Genomic DNA, 20,316 nt, shown 5'->3' with positions numbered 1-20,316 from the left:
ATAAGAGTATTTCAAGTTGTGCCAGAGAACAGAAACAGCAGATATAAAGAATAAGAAAAGCAGGAGAAGACTAATAGAACAGGAAAAACATACAATGGAGTGGTATAAAGTTCTAAAATTGGTGTAGGCATTCCCATCAGTCAAGTTTTCCAAACAGTCTTTTAGAGAATTGTTTTTTTCCTGGCTGAGATTGTGTTTTTGATTTTACAATAGCAGCTAATGGGAAAGCAGGATCACTTTAAAGCTTACTTTACTGAAATGTATCTATTCTGATTGCATGAGGGACGCACTGACAAAGGAATCCAATATATGTTTCCTCGTAAGGTGACCAGACCCAGCTGACAGAGAAGAAATCTGCCCACTCATCTGGCACTAACTTTGCAAATGGGACCTGAGGAGAATGTGGCTGTAAAAGCTCATCAACGGTTTTAAAAATCAGTGGGGAGAAGAAAAATAAGACTGAACTTACCTCTGTCATGCGGGGCTTGTGGGAGCTGGATGGCACGAGCCTTCCTGTCTCAGGATGCGGAGCTATGGCCATGGTGTATGTCTCTTTGCTCACCTTCTGCTTAGACCTCAGGAGGGACAAAGCAGCTTTAGTGGAAACCCCTGGTAGGTTGGGGTTGTACAAACTTATGCACCAACCAGCGTAAACAGAGGACCTCCTATCTGCATGCTGGATGTGATTTGGCTTAATGTAGTTTAAATAGCACCAACTGACATTAGTGGTCGTGTGGAGGCTGGGGAACTGCAGTACCTTCTTTGAGTCCGTACCTTCTTGAGACTTGGCTGATTTGGGGGATGTTTCTGACAGAGGAAGAGAGCTGGGAGGTGCCAGTGAAGGGAGGTCAGGTTGTTCCTTGGAATCTTCTTTCTTCACACTCAGTGGGGGCAACCCTCTTCGGTGGTGTTTACCAGATGGCTGCACATATTCCTTCAAAGCCTCTGAGCCTGGAGCTGTCACATGGGGCAGTGTAGGGTGAGGAAGGGGAGCAATTTCCTTTGGGTCAGATGGATCTGTGGGCAAGCTGGACAGCAATTCTAGCTCCCTCCTGACTTGGCCCTGGCTGCCCAAGGGGGATTTCTCTGGCCTCTTGCCATCCTCGGTGCTGGTAAGCACCACACTGCATGATTTTAGCAGTTCCAGTTTTTCATCTGCCTTGGAAGCCTCCTCTTCCTTCACCCGTTTTTGCTGCTGGGTTTCCATGGTAAGTTCAAGGCTGCCAGCTGGTGAAAGGACACGTTTGCTTCCCCCCACTGTCGATGAACTCCCCTCCAGGCTCAAGACACTCTCTGATGACAGGGAAGTGCCTTTTCTTTCAGGTAACGTCACAGGCACTCTCAGGTATGGAGTCTGGAAACCTCTGCTCTGCTCTTCACTTACCCCAGCTGGCCCAAGCCTGGCTTCGTACACATCTGCCCCACACACTGTCGTCCCTTTACATGAGGGCTCCTCAAACTTAGGAAGAGCTATAGTTGCTGAGCTGCCTTGGGACTGGGTGACCAGGATCTGGGAGAGGGTGGTGTACATGGCACTCCCATAGGATGGCATGTTGGTCTGAATTCGGACGGGTACAACCAGGGACACCATGGTATCTGGGCAGGCGGGCAAGGCCAACGGAGGGGCTGACATGGGCACTGAGGAGCTGGATGGGGGAGGCACGGGGGGCAGCTGGATGTTACTGCCGTACTCTGTGCTGGAGGAGAGGCCAGCTGTTCCTGTTGCCAGTGGGGCCAGGCTGGTTTTAATCTGTGGCAGACGACTTTCCACGTCGCCAGGGAGCTGAAGGGAAAACTGGGATTGGAGAGGCAGGAAAAACCCAGAAGAGAGTGCTGAGGAGGACGGGTATGGCATGGGGAGAAAAGAAGGGGGCTGCCGGAAGGGGATGCTGGTAGGGTGAGGCATGAGCTGGGGGAGGGGGAGTTGGCTTGGTTGCAAAACAGTAGGTTGGAGAGGAAATGGCGGGCCTTGAAATAAGGAGGGAGGAATTGGGGGCATGGAGTATGGTGAGGAGAGGAGGCTGGACATGGACTGGGAGGAGAAGAATTCTGAAGACTGTCCTGGCTCGTGCTGCAAGAGGTGCTGGAAGGAGAAAAGGGAGACGGGTGGGGGCAGACATGGTTTCTCATGCAGGGGCAGCTGGGCAATGGGGTGGTGGAGCACCTGCAGTGCTTCTGTGAAGGGTGAAGTGGACCCCAGTGGGGGTCTGTCCTGCACCTGGCCTTTGCCTCCCGGGTGCCCAGTGTGTGAGGTGGCCGCTGAGGAAATCTGGGGCAGTGAGCTTTTGGCCACAGTTTTACTGGATGAGGGCTTTGGCTCCTCACTCTCCTGTCTTCCCATGGGGGTGGCCTCCAGCTCTGTTTCTGGAAACCTGCTCAGGGAGGCCTGTCTCACCAAAAAGCATTTCCTTCTCTCTGGAGGGGCCGCTGGGGCTGCGGGGGCTGCTGGAGCCACTGGGGCCGGGGCAGAAGGGCCTGCCAAGGACAAGCTGCCACAGTCAAATGATTTGCTGCGCCTCTCGGTCATGTGGGCCGAATGGGAAACGTCGGGACTCTGCTCTGAGGCTGACCTCCGCATCTCCCGGGTGTGTGTGTGGTGGCTGGGGACCGTCAGCATGTGCGTGCCCAAGGGTTTGGAGCGTGTGTCGGATGACAGCCTGGGGGCCTCGGCTTTTCCGTGGTCGTCCCTCTCAAAGGAGGCAGAGCGGCTAGACCCACTCACAGAGACACTGCTCTCCTGGCTGGGGCTGCGGGACAGAGGCAAGGAGGACTCGAAGCTGGATTCCCCCGATGACTGGGCCATCTGCGCCAGGCGCAGTCTCTTCTTCTTGGGTGGCAGCTTCTCTGCCGGGAGCTGGGCAAGGGTCTGGCTGCGCTGGGGCCACTGGAATTCCTCCGTCTTCTCGGGCTCCTTCGGGGGCGGCTCGGGCTCTGTGTCCTGCCGGTCGGGCTCTTCGGTCACCAGGATCTCAGGAACCTGAATGTTGGGCTGGCGGACCAACTTGGGCTGCAGGGAGTGAGCTGAGCGTCCGTGCGGGGTGGGCGGGGGCGAGGAGAATGGGGCTGGGGCCGTAGACTTGTCTTCCCCTTCCAAGCCACCGGCTTGCTCCAGAGAGTCTGACTTCTCAAAGGAGCTGGTGTGCTGGATGACAGAAATTTCTTTGGACGTTGTTCTCCTCTCCTTTCCTGATTCCGAACCAGCCCCTGGCTTAGGAGTCCTTGGCTGGAAGCCCGAGGTTCCCTCCAGGGAGGGCACTGACTTACTTGGTTCTGCTGGTGACTTGGTGGCCTCCAGGGGAAGGTTCCGAGCGGCATCGGATGGCCTGGGGCTGCCAAACTGACTTTTCGGGGACTCAAAGGCAGGTGGCTCCTCCTCGTCCCCAAGGCTCTTCTCTTTCCTCCTCTTCCTCAACGGAGTGAGCTCCAAGGTGGCCCCCAGTTTATAATGCATCACCTGGGACCAGGGCTCCTGCTCGGCCGGGCTCTTCTCGGCTTCCAGAGACACGTGAGCACCTGCAGAGACCGGCTTGGGGACCTGAAGCTCTGAGCAGTAGTATTTCTTATGGGCTTCGTAGTTGTCCCTTTTCTTGTACCGAGCACCACACACGTTACATTCATAGATCACCCCTTTCGTCTTCAAGCCCTTCTTGGTCTTTTTGGTGAGTTCACTTTCCTTGGGTTCTGGCTCGTCTGCGGGTTTGGGGGCTGTGTCCTTGCTACTTGGCCCTGCCTCCTCGGAATACTCCCCTCCCAAAGGTAGTTCGATGGCCGGCTGGCGCTTGAGCATCCGGGGGTGGGAGGTAAACACGTGACTGCTGCGGCTCAGGGCTTCGGAGTCGGTGACGTGGTCGTCGAAGGAGTAGCTACCGCGGAAGGGGTGGTGGGGGGTACTGAGGGTGCAGGCGGCAGAAGGCATTGAGTGGCTTCTCAGCAGAGGCACAGGGGGGGTGGTGCTGGGCGGGTGCTGGAGGCTCATCAGTGACGGTTCGGGCTTCGTCTTCTCGCTGTGGGACGGCAGGGGCTCCCGGTAGAGGCTGGACTTGGGCGACTCCATGCTGCTGCGCCGTGACAGCGAGCTCCTCCGGGGCTTCACGCTGTCTATCTCGCTGGTGTCCACCACGGCCTCGTTGATGGTGATGAGCTTGGTGATGTGCTCGATGACCTGTGTCCGGGGCACAGACAGAGGCACCAGGCTGGGCTTGTCTTCGGTGGACAGGGGCAGGAGGGGCTGCGTGGAGGTGGCCGTCAGCATGGTGGTCCGCTGCCCGATCCGCCCGCACTTGCCCAGGATGATCTCGGCGTAGGACCTGGCGTTGGTGTTCGGGGGGCTGGCCTGCTGCTCGGCGCTCTCCGAGCGGGAGAAGTACCCGGACTCGGTGCTGCCTTTGCTGCCCGGGCTCAGAAATGCCTGCTCGTCGATCACCTTTTTCCTCTCGCTCAAGCGGAGCGCCAGCTTCTGCTTGATGGTGTGGGTGTCTTCAGGTTTATGGCTCAGGGGGTGTTCGGAGGAGGGTTCTGCGAATGGAGTGGGGTCCTCGAGAGACTGGGCTGAGCTGGACTGGGACAAGGAACAGCGCTCGTGGCTGGAACCCTGGCTCCCAGAGCTGTACAAGCCTCTGGACAGGAGGGGGTGCTTGGGCCTGGGGGAGAGCTCTGCGGGGTGAGCGGACGCCGTGCCCGTTTCCTCTTCCGAGTCGGTGCTCTCTCCCTCGGTGGGCTCCTCAAACTCTTCCCCCGGGATCCTCTCCATCTCCAGCCCCGGGGGGTACAGCTCGCTGCCCACGCCCGAGGCCAGGCCGGCTTTGATGCGGTGGGCGTGGGACTTCCTGTGCTTGTAGAGGTTACTCTTGGTCTTGAAGGAGAAGCCGCAGGGGCCGCAGGGGTAGGGCCTCTCGCCCGTGTGCGAGCGGATGTGTTTCTGGAGCACGCTGGGCTTGGCGCAGGGCCGGCTGCAGTACTGGCAGATGTACTTGCCCGGTTTCTGGGGTTTCCTCTCCTTCTTGGGGGCCTCTTCTGTGGGCTTCAAGGGCACCTGGGAGGGACGGGGCACAAAGACTTTGGGGAGGCCGGGCAGGTCTTCGGCGGGGATGATGGAAGCGTGGGGAGGCAGGAGCTGGCTCTGAGGAGGGAGCCCAGGGCTCATGAAGGAGCTTGAGGGTCCAGGTCTCAGGGGGTCGACCAGCTGCCAGGTGGACCCCTCCAGGAGGTGCTCAGGTTTGCCCGGCGACATGAATGCTGGTGTCAGAGGGTGCTGCGGAAGCTGGGAGACGTGGACAGAGGCTTCGATGGAGGACCTCGTGGGGGGCTTCTGCTGCTGGCCCGTTTTCTCCTGAGAGCCTTCCCTAAGAACCGGCGAGGGGCCTGGGAAGGGCTGCGGGGCGAGGAGCTCTTGGAGGGGGCCCTCTGGGGCGACAGCTGTGCCGCCGCCTGGGAACGGGGCACTGGCCGAAACCCTGGCCTGAACAGCCTCTCCTTTAGTCAGCCGCTTCCGGGGACTTCCCTCAGCCTTCTTGGTGCCCTTGACACTTTGTTCAGGATCCATGACCTCCGCGGAGACTTCCGGTGCTACTCAGGGAGGGTCGGGGCGGGCTGCATTTATGGGTAATCCGAGTGTCCCAAGGAGACGTCTGGCTTTGGCCACATTGGTCAAGAGCGGAGGAAGCCAGACCCAAGACGGTGTCGGGAGTTTTCTGCAAGTGTCACTGGCTGTGAGTGGACTCAGAGCAAGTCATTGGGGCTCAAACTATTCACGTGGGTGAGGCATGGCCCTCTACTTTGCAGACAGAACGTGCGCCAGCACCTTCTGCCTGAATGTCTGTCGTGGGAACGTCATGAGGGACGTCAATGTTGCCATCGTGTTGTCTCAGTTGGCAGTGGCGAGTGGCCCCCCATGAGTCCCCTGTGTGCTATGTGAAGTGCTGAGGGCTGGAGACGGCTGTGTGCATGGCCCCGTCATCCCTGGTCCCGGCGGAGAGAAGCCGCGCTGGATGCCGCAGGTGGCTCCGTCCAGCCTCTTCTCCCCTGTAGTCCCGTGTTGGAGATCCAGAGCCGTGGAGGGAATTCACGCGCTTCTACGTGACAAAAACACACACAGGGAAATACACACACACACAAGAGAAGACAGAGTTACTGCGACTCGTCCACAACCTGGGCACCTCCGACTGTGAAAGCCAGTGAGATCCCTAAAAGGTTAACCAGGGAGATTCAAGCAGAACCCACGCCCCCTGGCTCTGCATGGCCAGGCACTGCCCAGCCATCCCTCACCCACATTCACACTGCTGTTGGGTGACCCGAATGCCAGCTGTGCTTCTGGGGCTGGCACTGTGTGTGTGGCGGGGGGGGGGGGGGCATCAGGCCTGTGAGGGTCCTGAGGCCTGGGCTCTACTCTGCTCAGTGAGCGCCTCCTATGGGTTTTAACTCCCTAAGCATCAGCTGTCTAACCTAGGAAATGGATAACAATTCCTGCCTCAGCTATGCCTTGGGCCTGCAGAGGATCCAACATGGTAATGGTTGTGGATGCCGCGGGGCAAAGGCTGGTTGGTGCAGGAGGAAGTGCTGGTGGGTATTCAGGAATGAGCTTTCCAAGGGGTAGATTGTCCTCAGGTGTTATTCTCTCTGGCCCTGGATTCTGAAGGTGTCCAGGAGGGGCATCACTCATGGCTTTTACTCCTTTGCTAACCCACCTCTGCAGCCTGCATTTTGTGGAGAAGCTAAAGCCACTGCCCTGGCTGTGGGAGCTCACGGTCTAACACAACCATGGCTACCCGAGCTGCCCAGCAATAGCTGGGAGGATCATCCTGGCACTAAAGAAAGTGCCCCAGAAGGGGGTCCTTGCCGAGCCAAGGGGCAGAGTTATTCTGGGTAGGTGCACCCTCCCGGGGGCAGCCGGAAGCCGGGCAGTCTAGGCTTCTTGGGCTCCAAGTGCACCTCAGGCCCTTCTTCCCAGCAGCACGGTCAGCATTTCAAAGCTGGAAGTCACTGTGGACTCCGTCTCAACCCACCTTTCTTTCCAGTGAAGGAAACTGAGAACCACAGAGGGAAGGTGGCCTCCTCAGGCCCCATGTTCCTAAGAGGCAGGGCTGGCACCTGAACCAGGTTCCCCGTGGCTGGAGTCCATTCCCCACCCACCCACGGGTGTCCATCCCCTGGTCCATCCCCTGGGGAAGTGACCAGTGTCTCCCTGGCTTTCGTCCTTCTCCTGTAAGCATGCTCTGCCCCCAGCATCCTGACCTCGGGCTCCTTTCACGCCCTGGCCCTGTTTTTCACCAGTATTTTCTGAGGCGGACTTGAAGAGTTCGCTCTTTGCACTTTCACAGGGTACTCAGAAAGTCAACAAGTCTGAGAGACTCAAATAATTGTCTCACAGACGGCAGGCCCTCAGACACAGTGACATGGAGGAGCAGGTGGCTTCCTCTATTAGCTAAAAATGGCACACTATAAATTTACCCCCTTTTTAAAAACTATATTTTATTGATTTTTCACAGAGAGGAAGGGAGAGAGATAGAGAGTTAGAAACACTGATCAGCTGCCTCCTGCACACCCCCTACTGGGGATGTGCCCGCAACCAAGGTACATGCCCTTGACCAGAATTGAACCTGGGACCCTTCAGTCCGCAGGCCGACACTCTATCCACTGAGCCAAACCAGTTAGGGCTAAATTTACCCCTTTTGTGTGTCCTTTCCATCTTGGGCCTACAAAGAATTCAAGAGAATTATAGCAAAATTTTATAAAAATTTATAAAAGAACGACAAACTAGAAATAAAAACGACTTTAAATAAGAATAACAAGTCAGAACAAAGGAAAATGTAAATAAGGCAGGAAGTCAGGATTGGAGGGATGGAAAGAAGACTGGTATACCAATCACAAGGGATCACAGTGTTTCTGTAGTTCAGCCATACAATTATATCTGAGCTTCCCAGCAGCCAAAGAGAAAGAGATGTGATCCATTACAGAGTCCGTATAAGCCAGAGATGAAGAACTATCTCAGTTCCTTGCAGGAAGCAAAGGGTTGCTTGAAAATAACCATTTCTCTTGGTACAGGGGCAGTGAATGTATGAAATCACCCGAGTCTTCAAATGATGTCCCTCCCACAAAAGGAAGGATTGATTTTTGTCAGTTGGAAGGTCACGACTCGGCAAAAGCTATTCTTTGATCAGTCAAAGCCCTCCCCTGACTCAGGCAGAGAAGGCAGCCTCCCATAGCAGGGCCCCTGTGGGTATGGCAGGGAAACCTCACTTCATCAGGGGGCCATGTAAGATGTCTTCCAAACTGGAGCACATTTGAGAGTGAAAGAGGCATTACTAATGATTGTGGAGGAGCAACAGGAATAAGCCAGGCCTGTCCCAGCCTAGCTGGGACAAATGGTTACCCTTACATTCAGGTTTTACTTTGAGACCCACACCAGGCTCAAGTGCTGACTCAGGGTATCTGATAGACACTTTCCATCTTTGCTAGGAGGACTTAAATCACACTGTCTCCTAATGGATTCTTAGAGACTGGTTATCTAGGCCAATCCGCTTACTTGACAGATGGGGAAACTGAGGCCTAGAAGGATGATGTGATTTTTCCTAAAATTTACACAGTGATGGTGGCAGAGCTAGACTGTCCTGTGTCTTCTCAACCTCTGGCCAGTGTTCAACTCCTGCCCCAAGGAATCAATGCCACTATGACACAGGACAGTCTAGTCTGTGGCACAGTGGGCACTGCCATTGGTGGCTCTCTGTTCTACGGGAGCACTGGCATGGCCCCGGGGACATGGCTGTATCTCCAGGTGTCTAGAGGTTTAACAGAAAAGGAGGCCTTTTAACTTATGTGCTAACCTTGTTCTGGCTGCTGGACAGGAGAAACGGGGAGCCCGGCTAATGTTGGGGAGTCCATCCTGGTGGCATTATCCCAGGCCTTGATTATGCAAGCTAAGGTGGGTGGCAGCCCCCCTGTTCCCCACATGTCCTTCTTCAGAGAACCTACAGTTAATTTATTATGTTCTTCCCAACATCCTAAGGCATATATATAAATATGTGTGCATACTGGATTTTATGTAAATGAAGGAAATACAGTGTACACATGGATATCGAGGTTCACCTTGCTCTTTCTGGGGGCAGCTAGTATTCCACTTGGGGCTGTATTCAAATTCAGCCAGTCCTGTATTGAAGCCCATGAAGGTTGTTTTCAGCTTTTTCTATTCCAGGAAACACTACAAAGAACATCCTCTGTATACTCACGCAAGTGTATCCACAGGATAAATTCCAAGAAGGGAATGTATCTTGAACTTTTGATAGGTACTGACAAATAGCTCCCCCCAAAGCACAAATTTACATGTCAATTGTGTGTGAGGACTGTTTCTTGGATTTTTTTCTACCTGGAATACAACCTATGTCTTTAATATTTACTGATATACAATCATTGTACTAGTTTCCTATTGCTGCTGGAACAAATTGCCACAAACCTAGTGGCTAAAACAACACAATTTAGTATCACACAGTTCTAGAGGCCAGAAGTCTGAAATGGGTCTCACTGGACTAAAAACAAGGTATGACCATTCTTCTTTCTGGAGGCTCTAGGGGAAAATCCATTTCCTCACCTTTCCAACTTCTAGAGGTCACCTGCATTCCTTGGCTCGTGGCCCTCCCCATCTTCAAGGCCAAAAATGGCTTGCTGCATCCTTCCCACAATGAATGACGCTAACAGTGACTGCTCTGCCTCTCTCTTTCACTTGTAAAACCTCTTGTGATTATGTTGGGCCCTCCTGGATAATCCAGGACAATCTCCCTATCTCTAGATCCTTAATTTAATCACACCTACAGAGTCACCTTTGCCATGAAAGGCAACACATATTTACAGATTTCAGGGACTAGAAGGTGGAGCTCTTTGAGGGTCATTATTCTGCCGTCCACAATGGCCTCTTAGATTTAAAAAAATCTGTATTTCTTGATCTCCAGGGAGGCTTAGAACTTCACATAAATTTATTAACAATTACATTCAGGGAACTATTTTATAAGAAGAATTTGTTTATGTTTCTAATGAATTATATTTTTCTTATCTGTTTATGTAAACTTTTTTGATATTGGTGGTATTGATCCTTTATACAGGGTGAGACAAAAGTAGGTTTACAGTTGTGAATATGTGAAACAGAGTTTATTCTTGTATTACTAGAGGCCCGGTGCACAAAATTTGTGCACGGGTAGGGTCCCTAGGCCTGGCCGGCGATCAGGGCCGATCTGTGGGGTGACTGGTGGGGCGACTGGGGGGCCCCTGCTGGCACCCGCCTTGGCTGGCCTGGTGCCGCCAGTTGCCTCCCGCAGAGGGAGGCGACCAGTGGCGGGGCGATTGGGGGGTGGTGTCACCCACTAGCTGGCCAGTCCCATCCCCCACTGCTGTCGACGCCAGTCATCTCCCTCTGTGGGGCAACCAGCGGGGCAATCAGGGGCCCCCACTGGCACCCACCTTGGCTGGCCTGGGGCCTGTGGGCTGGAGGAAGCTCCTACATTGAGCGTCTGCCCCCTGGTGGTCAGTGTGCATCATAGCGACCGATCATTCCACCAGTAGTTCCACTGTTCAGTCGATTTGCATATTAGGCTTTTGTCATATAGGATTATTTATCAATTATTGCATTGTTTTCTATATGAACTGTAAATCTACTTTTGCCCCATCCTGTACAGTGGAAGGCACAATCTGCTCCCCTGGGGTGGCCAGGAGTGTGCTGCTGGGCTGGGTCAGGCTTCTGAGGTGACCAGCCCCTCACACCCTCTGGCCTGGATTCACTCATGGAAAATAGGCACTACCTAGGGCAGTGATGGCGAACCTATGACACACGTGTCAGAGGTGACACGCGAACTCATTTTTCTGGTTGATTTTTCTTTGTTAAATGGCATTTAAATATATAAAATAAATATCAAAAATATAAGTCTTTGTTTTACTATGGTTGCAAATATCAAAAAATTTCTATATGTGACACGGCACCAGAGTTAAGTTAGGGTTTTTCAAAATGCTGACACGCCGAGCTCAAAAGGTTCGCCATCACTGACCAGGGTCTGATGGATTGCCTGTGTCGGGAATAAGTTTTCCACTAACACAATAGGTCAAACAGTGCTGCTTCCCTGACAAGCCTGTGATATCTGCTGTGGGGCAGGTCTGTGGGTTAATCATCATCAGCGTCTTCCCCGGAAACTTGTCTCCCTCTCGACTGGGCAGAGACTAGGCCTTAATCATCTTTGTATTTTCAGTGCCTGGCACTGAGTCAAATACTGAAAATGTTTTAAAAATACTTAAATGACCATCTACCATGTGCCCAAACTATACTAAAATTCACATATTAATCCTCACACATATCCCCTTTATGCAGATGAGAAGACTGAGGCTCAAAGAGGTGAGGCTAATTGCTTCAGATAATACAAGAGAGGGCAGAGGTCAGATGCAAACCCCGAGCGCAGGCCACTGTCTAGAAAACCCCCAAGAGTGCTGACCTTGGTCAGAATGGCCCGGATGGATTCTGCCTTTCTTCCCAGCATCCCAGCTCCTCCAGGAAGTCTTCCCAGTTAACCACATCCATCTGCACTTGCACCGAAGCCTCCTCCCATGTGCAAATCACTCGGTGTGACCCTGCTCAGAACTGGGTTTCTTGATAAATGTTTTCCCCACCGACCATGAGTGGTGGATTATTCACCATTTGGGAGGTTCCCAAATCACTTCCCTGGGGTGACTGTGGTTTCTGCATTCCTACTTTTCCCTCTCCTCCTCCCTCTCAACCAGGGCTTGGAATTTATACATATTGGTTGAAAAGTAAATTCTATTCATAGCGAAGAGAAAGCTAGGCCATCCTAAGCAAGTTATAAGAGACTGGTTTTTGTCTTCCTGTTAGAGAGCCCAGGGACCAAGGTGGACTTGACATCCCTAGGGAGGACAATGTTTCCAACAACATCCCTTAGGAAAGCAGGACCACGTTTCACAGTCAAGACCCAGCAACAGTACAGCCAGAACTCCACTCTGCTAGACCCTCGGAAGCCCAGATGCAGCCCTGATTATTTGTGGTTGTGATAACTCAGGCAAAGATGGTCCAAACCAATGCATGTGTCTAGTCTGGACAACTGAACTCAGTATGTGTTGGGCTGTTGTTAGTGTTAACACAATCACTCTATTGGGCAGGGACTATTATTATCCTCATTTTACAGATGAGGAAACTGAAGCACAAAATCACAAAGCCGGCAATGGCAGAGCCTGGGCCAGTGGTCGGCAAACTCACTAGTCAACAGAGCCAAATATCAACAGTACAACAATTGAAATTTCTTTTGAGAGCCAAATTTTTTAAACTTAAACTATATAGGTAGGTACATGGTTATTAACTTAATTAGGGTACTCCTAAGGCTTAGGAAGAGCCACACTCAAGGGGCCAAAGAGCCGCATGTGGCTCGCGAGCCGCAGTTTGCTGACCACGGGCTAGGCTATCAGGTGACCTCTGCAGTGGATACCCTCAAGGCAGCTGGGGTCACACCAGCCTCTTGGACAGGACTTGGATTTAAATCAAGTAACCAAACATCATTCCTAGCAGCCTTCCTTCCCATCACGTGGCTGGCCTTGTTAAGAGCTTTTTTTTTTTTCTTTCACCCAGAAAAATATCAACAGTGTTTAAGTCTTATTCCCATTGAGTCTGAAAATGAACTGAGATCAGGGACTATAATCTTGACTCAACAAGGATCTGGTGAAACCCAGATACTTGTAGTTTATTAATCTACTAAGTTATCTATTGTTATACATCTAGTTACCTATACATCTACCTATCTCATCATTTATTCATATCCACCTGGTCCCAGTAAAGATTAAAAGAAGCTCCTGGACACCCCTGAGAACGTGGCAAATATCTGAACTTAACGCCACCGGCTTATCTTAAGTGGTCCAGGAAGTACCTGTGGGTGAAAGAGCTTAAGAAAGAAAGAACAAAGCCTGAAATGAGAGTTGGGCAGGGTCAGGCCACTTGTCTTCTGGCCATTTACATTCTGCCAGTCTCTCATCAATGTTGCCTATGAAAGACCTGCACTCCACATTTCTTGCCATAGCCAGTTTCCAGCAGGTCTCTTGCTGTGCCTTTGATGGCATTTTTTTCTACACAAATGGCCGTGGTACAAAAGACACACCTGCCTATAAGCTTCCTAGGTAGTTAGGTTCTTCAGTCTCCTGTGAAGGGTAATACACAGAACATACTATGAAACACACACACACACACACACACACACACACACACACTATAGAATAAGTGATATAAGGACGAATGACCAGGGAGATTAGGTGAGATGTACAATATATTCCAAAAGTAAACAAAGACAAAAGTAGGGATTATGTGTGATCTCCACCACTCTTGCCCACAAAGCAGGATGGATATAACAGCAGTAGCCATGGTACAGCAGCTATAATGACCACTTTGAAGTTCACCTCACTTATTCACTCAGTCTTCAAGCATTACATGGACCTTCTCAATGCCACACCAACAATAGGAAAACAGACATAAATGATAGACCTTACTACAAAATTGATTGTGTGGTAGCAAAACAAGGAGAAATAAAAAGTAACAATGGAAACAAGAGAGTAAGGAAATAGATTACCATAAATATAGTCACCTGATTTATAATTAAGGTGTTATTTCATTTGATGGGGAAATGATAATCTTTTCAATAAACAGTGCTGAAGTAATTAGATATCTATAAGGAAAAAAATGAACGAGGCCCCTACCTCACATCATACACACATATTAATGTGAAATGGATGTTTCACCTGAATACGAAAAGTTAAATGATAAAACTTGTAGAAGAAAACACAAGAACATCATAGCTTCATGCACTTGGATCCAGTGAAGATCTCTTACACAGTTCACAAAAAGCATACTCATATACTCATAAAAGAAAGTGAAAATAAATTGGGCTTCATTAAAATAAAAGTCTGCTTATCAGAAGATACCGATAATAGAATACAAGAACAAACCACAGACTGGGAGAAGATATTTGCAATACATATTCGACAAAGGACTCATCAAGAACATAAATATTCCTAAAAATGAATTTTAAAAAGGGAGACAACCCAATTAACTTTTAGCTAAACTTAACTCAAAATGGCTAAGAAATAAAACTATAAAACTCTTAGAAGAAAACATAGAAGAAAAGCTTCATGATATTGGGTTCAGCAGTGATTTCTTAGATACGACACTAAAGCACAGGCAACCACAGTAAAAACAGATAAACTGAATTTCATAAAAATTTAAAACTATTGTGCACCAAATGATATAATCAAAAGAGGGAAAAGGCAACCTCCAGAATAGGTTAATATCCAGAATATATAAAGAACTTCTACAACTCTAAAACAAAAACCAAACAACCAGGTTAAAAATGAGCAAAGAACTTGAATAGACATTTCTCCAGAGAAGATATACAAATGGCCAACAAGCACATGAAAAGATACTCAACATCGTCATTCATTAGGGAAATATAAATCAAAACCATGAGATACCACCTCACATGTAATAGGATGGCTACTATAAAACAAACAAACAAAAACCCAGAAAATAAGTGTTGGGGAGAATGTGGAGATATTGGAACTGTTGTGTACTGCTGGTGGGAATGCAAAATGGTGCAGCCTCTACAGAAAACAGTATGGTGATTTCTCAAAAAAGTTAACAATAGAATTACCATATGATCCAGCAATTTCATTTCTGGGTATATAGTCCAAAGAATTAAAAGCAGAGTCTCAAAGAGATATTTGTACACCCATGCTCATAGCAGTATTATTCACAATAGCTAAAAGGTGGAAGCAACCCAAATGTTCATAGACAGATGGATGGATAAACAAAATGTGGTATACACATGCAATGGAATATTATCCAGCCTTAAAAGGAAAAAAAAATATTCAGACACATTCTACAACATGGATCAACCCTGAGGGCATTATACTAAGTGAAATAAGCAAGTCACATAAAGACAAATACTATATGATCCCAATGACATGATAGTCAAATTCATAGAGACAGAAAGAATGGTGGTTTCCAGGGGCTAGGAGAAGGGAAAGGAGAATAAGGAGTTACTTAATGCACATGGAGTTTTGCAAGTTGAAGATAGTTTTGGAGATTCATTCACATCGCATAACAGTGTGAAAATACTTAACACCATTGAACTAAAAAATGGTTAGGATGGCAAATTTTATGTTATGTATATTTTATCAGATTTTTTAAAATGGCAAAAGATTTGAATAAGTACTTTAAAAAAGATGTTATCTAAATGGTCAATAAGCATATGAAAAGGTGCTCAACAACGTTACTTATTAGGAAAATAAATTAAGTCCATCACACTTTCACCAGAATGGCTAACATGAACCAAACAAAATTATACCAAATGCTGGCACAGAAGTGGATCAACTGGAACTCTTCATGTCCATTGTTGGTGGGACGGTAGACTCAGCCATTTGGACATTTGATTGGCAAAATCTTCAAAGCTAACACTCATCTACCCTATGACCCCCAAATTCCACTCCTAAGAACATATTCTACAGAAATGCACATACGTGTCTGCCAAAAAGCACAAACAAGAATGTTCACAGTAGCTTCATTCATGACAGAAAAAAACTGGAAGCAGCCCAAATGCTAAAACAAATAGAATGGATAAATAAACTATGGGACATTTACACAAGAATTATGACATAGTAATAAAAGAGAACAAAGTACTGCTACAAACAAAAATATGGATGGATCTCACAGACATAATAAGTAGTAGAACTCAGACATGATAGACTGTTCACTGTATGATTCCACCGAATTGAAGTATAAGAACAGGCAACACTAATTTTATGGTAATAGGAATCAGAATAGTGGTTTGCTGGGGTGGGGCAGGTGGCTATTGACTAGGAAGGGGCAGGCAGGAACTTTCTGGGGTGATAGAAATGTTCTACATCTTGATCTAGTGACATACATATTATATGGGTGTGTACATGTAGAAAGTATTTGAGTTGTATGCACCTCATACTATGTGTATATATATGATATGTGTACAAAATTGTATGTGTGTTATGCTCCATTTAAAAATGACACAAAATTTTCTCTTGAAAAATACAAAGCCTATAAGGAGAGAGACACAAACAAAACAGGTAATAAGATGTAGTAGACGCCATGATGGAAACAGGTTCTGAATACAGGTTGGGAGAGGGAAGATGCTCAGGGGGTAGGCTTCGGCGATGGTACACTGGGCTCCTAAGGACAAATGGTGTTTCACCAAGCAGAAAAGGGGACTAATGTGGGCAAAGGCATGACGATGCCGGGGAAACACTGAGCATGTGAGAAGGCAGGTAATTCATTGTGGTTAGAGGGTCGGGTGTTAGAGCACAGTGGTGGGAGGCTGAGGTCATGAATCAAATCAGGCTTCAGATTTGTTTATTTAAATGAGTTCCCCGTAAACATTTGTTGAGTGAGTGAATGAGCCTTCCCCCAGTCATGAGGCATCTGATGGCTGGAGTCACAAGACAGGTGTATTTGCATAGCAACCAGCACTGATGAGATACAGCAGTGGTGGGGTCATGAAGTCCATTTCTTTTAAAATTGTTAGTTTCTTCAAAGTCTACTGTCTTCCAGGCCCCAGAATTTGAAACAATCTGCATTCCTTTCCAGTACTGATTCTGCCATAAAGCTGAGGGATTTTTTTGTATTTACCATCTCCCTCAACTTCCTTCCACTCAATCTCACTATCTTTGATAAATTACATGTTTTTGGTTATTCTGGTAGTTGCCTTCAACATCTTCAAATAATAGACTTAAATTGCTCTTCCCTGATCTGTCAACTGTTCACTTCCTGCTATGAACAAGAAGAAATTTGTCCACATTCCCTTCTTTCCATCTCCTTTCCCCGTCCATCTTCAAATGTTTACTTATATATTATTATTCTTACAATGTCAAGTTTCATAACATATATATTCTCTGCTATACTGTAATGATATAGTCTATAATTTAATTCTAAAAATTGAAACTAATAAACAACATGTTTGTGAAGATAATATTCCCTGGGAAACTACTTAGTATGAATTCCACAGAACTGAAATTTTATTACAAGGAAAAAGGCAACCAATTTTTTCTACAAAGAGTTTATGGCTTCTTTTACTTCGTTTTTGAATCCTATGTCATCATCTTTTTTTTCTTTTTTGACTGACAGAAAGAACTCTAAGTTTTTTGTTTTTTTCTTCCAGAAAATATAGATGACTGAGTGAAAAACTTTATGAACTCTTACATAAAAAGTCTTATTTTGCTTTCAAAGTTTGAGGGGATAGAATTCTTATTTCAAAATCATTGTCCTCCAGATGTTTGAAGGCACTGCTCCACTGTCCTGGGCTTCTTATGTTCCTGATGAGAAATTCTGATGTAAGTTTTGATTCTCTTTGGAAGCTTTCTGTTTTTTATCCTTGATGTTCTGAAATTTTAACAAAATCGGTCTAAATTTCCTTTTCACTAATTCTGTCCTAATTCAGTGTGCTCTTTCAATTTTACAATCCATGTGTCTTTCTTTAACTAAGGGAGAATGTCTTTTGTTATATCTTTGCCTCTTTCTACCCCTCCCTCTCCCTCGGTCATTGTCCGGTCTCTGCTTCTAGATCTCTATCTGATGGATACTGAAGCTTCTGGACCTATCCTCCATGGGCATTAATTTTTTTTTCTCTTTGAGGTTTTACTCTACATTCTGGGATATTTTCTTAGTTCTAATGTCTAGATCACCAATCTGTCCTCATCCATATCCATTGTGTCACTTGGTTCATCCACTAAATTTTTTTTCAGGAGTCATATTTTTAAATTTCAATAATTATTTTATTTTCTCTGATTATTCTATCTTCATAGGAACTGCATTCTATTAAATGAAATAATATCAATTATTGTTGAAGATACTAATGATAATTTATTTTAGGGTTTTCTTATAGTTGAGCTGTTTCCTTTTGTAAACTCTCTTTTTCTTTGTTCCTATCTTAGGCCTTCTCTTTCTGCTGTTGGTTTTCTGCTAATGTTTGGTGATCCTGGTTGTCCATACATATTTAAGAGTGAAGGACTATGTTGTGAAATTAGTATATGTGTTAGAATGCAGATTCTATCTCCTATAACAAGGACCCGACTGCAAGAGTGGCTTAGACGAGACAGTTTATTCGTCTTGTGTAACAGTCTGAGCGTAAGTGGCCATGGGCTGATATGGTGGCTTCACAGCAAGGGTATCTTTGATCTTACTCTTCTGTCATCCACAGCATTTGGCTCCCATCTCCCACCATCACACCCACATCCTGATCAACAGGAAAGAGAAAGGGGAGGGCAAGACCTGGAGTTTATATATGTTTTGGGTTCACACCAGCCACAGACCACACCTAGCTGATAGGAAGCCCAGGAAACGAAGTCTTCAGCTGGGCGGTACTCAGTTAACATCCATCACTACAGAAGAGAAAAAAAGATACTGATGAAACAATGAACTGCATAGGGCTTTCTGTGAAGTCTTTGGTCTATTTTTCTGAAAGGTTTGCCCTTAAATAGGATGGTGAAATCATGAGCCCATCCCATGGGCGAGTTCTATGTACGAGGGTAAAGCATTATGAGTCTCCCTGTAGGGCTGTGGAGAGGGAGCTGGTCAGGGGACTCCTGCAACTGCCCAAAGAAGGGCTTTCCTCCGTGGTGGACATAGTGGCAGACTTCACCGGAGGCAGAACTGCCTGTGCTTCCCTGCTTGCTCCCTGCCACCATGCCAAGTCGCTGGGAGGCCTGGATCTCCCTCGGCTGGGCTCCTCTCTCAGACGCTGGCTCGTTGCTTTCCTTAGCATTTACTGGGACTTGGCCTGCCGCTGGCTGCCTGCCTATAGAAAGTGAGAGGGGTTGAACTGTGCTTGCTCTTCGGAAAAGTTCTTTAAGAGAGGCTGTAACCCTGGCATCCCCTTCCTGTCCTTTGTTTTGTTGGCTCTCAGCTTGAACTACGCTTGGCATTCCTGGGATAGAAATCACTTAGGCCTCTGGGTCAGACCCGGGGCTGCAGTGACTTCTGCTCTGATTTCCCTGCTGCTGCAATTTCATGGGCTTCCTTGCTTCCCAAGACTTACTGGCATTTTCGGTCCACAGATGGCATTCTATCTTGTTTTCCAAGATTATGATGTCATCCTTGCAAAAGGCTTTCTCTGTCATCTAAGAATTCCTAGGGAAGACGTGGAGGTGGGCATTGTGCTCTGCAGTAAGGAAATCATTGCGGTATGACTCAGGGCACATGACTTGCCCAGGGACACACATTCCATAAGGGGGGCTGGGAGTCAGGGCCGGCATGTGGTCCAGAGTGCATGCTCCTCACTACCTCCCCATGTGACCTCCATGGCTGGCACCTGCATAATAAATCAAGGAAACACTGGAACTTTGCTCCAGGTGTAAGGGGTGGACCCCAGCCTGGGAATCTGGAGACTTGGACTTTGCACCCACTTCGCGACCCCACTCTGCTACCTGCTCCCATATTTGAAAAAGAGAATGTTGGGCTCTGAGAACCTTACCCACCCTGATATTCTGGAAGCTTTGCTACCCAGCCTGAGTTGACCAGCTGTCCCAGGCCCCCTCACCCCAGGCTTGATGCTGGGCCTCACTGAACCTTCCTACCAGGACTGGGTGGATATGACTCCTGCTTCTTGACATTCCGGGCTTTTTCTCTAAGACCTGACCTGACCTCACCCTTCTGCCTGGCTGGTAATCCCACCCTATGCCCCTCTCTAGCCTCCCAACCTGCTTCTTCCCACTCCCTCCCACCTGTGCCCCAACTCCTCCCCTCCCTTCCTGCCTCTTAGCCATGGATCAAGCCCCTCCCTTGGTCCTGATGCCTGGTCCCCCTTCTCTTCTTTGTCTAGTCAAATCCTACTTATCACCCTGCCAACTTCTCCCTGGGGCCTCCGAGGTCCCAGATAGAACCTTTACCCTGGGATTCAGTTAAACCTCTATGCAGATAATACTAATACTCTTACTGGCACCTGGCATGGGTGCATGATTATAGCTCACTAAAGGCCTTCGCAGCCACCGTTTCATCTAATTGCCCAGGTTCTTCCCTGCAGAGAGGACCCACTGTTCATGCTCCATCTCCCCCCTCAGATGGTAAACACAATGTTTGAACAGCGTTTCACCATTGAACAGTTCCTCACCACAGCCCTCAGGGAAGGGCCTTATCATCTAATTTTGCAGAAGAGGAGGCAGATGTTCAGAGAGGTATGGGGTTCACCAGGGGCTGATTCCATGACCCAGGTGTGCTTCTCGAGGAGATCTTGCTTCCTGAGTTTGCACCCAGGATCAGACTAATTTCTGTCTTCA

At 48.3% G+C, this 20,316-nt stretch overlaps 1 protein-coding gene across 1 annotated transcript in view; it reads right to left on the bottom strand.

The window, feature by feature from the left end:
• The window catches only part of HIVEP3 (human immunodeficiency virus type I enhancer binding protein 3), a 102,011-nt gene that overhangs the window by 35,242 nt on the left and 46,453 nt on the right, over positions 1-20,316 (bottom strand). The window contains exon 3 of the mRNA XM_023752817.1: positions 470-6,071. Within this exon, the coding sequence (XP_023608585.1) occupies positions 470-5,542 (5,073 nt within the window). The 5' untranslated portion in view covers positions 5,543-6,071. The remainder of the gene's footprint in view (positions 1-469; positions 6,072-20,316) is intronic.

This window comes from Myotis lucifugus, unplaced genomic scaffold (assembly GCF_000147115.1).
Source record: "Myotis lucifugus unplaced genomic scaffold, Myoluc2.0 scaffold_37, whole genome shotgun sequence".
Classification (NCBI taxonomy): Eukaryota; Metazoa; Chordata; class Mammalia; order Chiroptera; family Vespertilionidae; genus Myotis; species Myotis lucifugus.
Note: the sequence above shows the minus strand (reverse complement) of the source record. Positions and strands in the feature narration are given on the sequence as shown.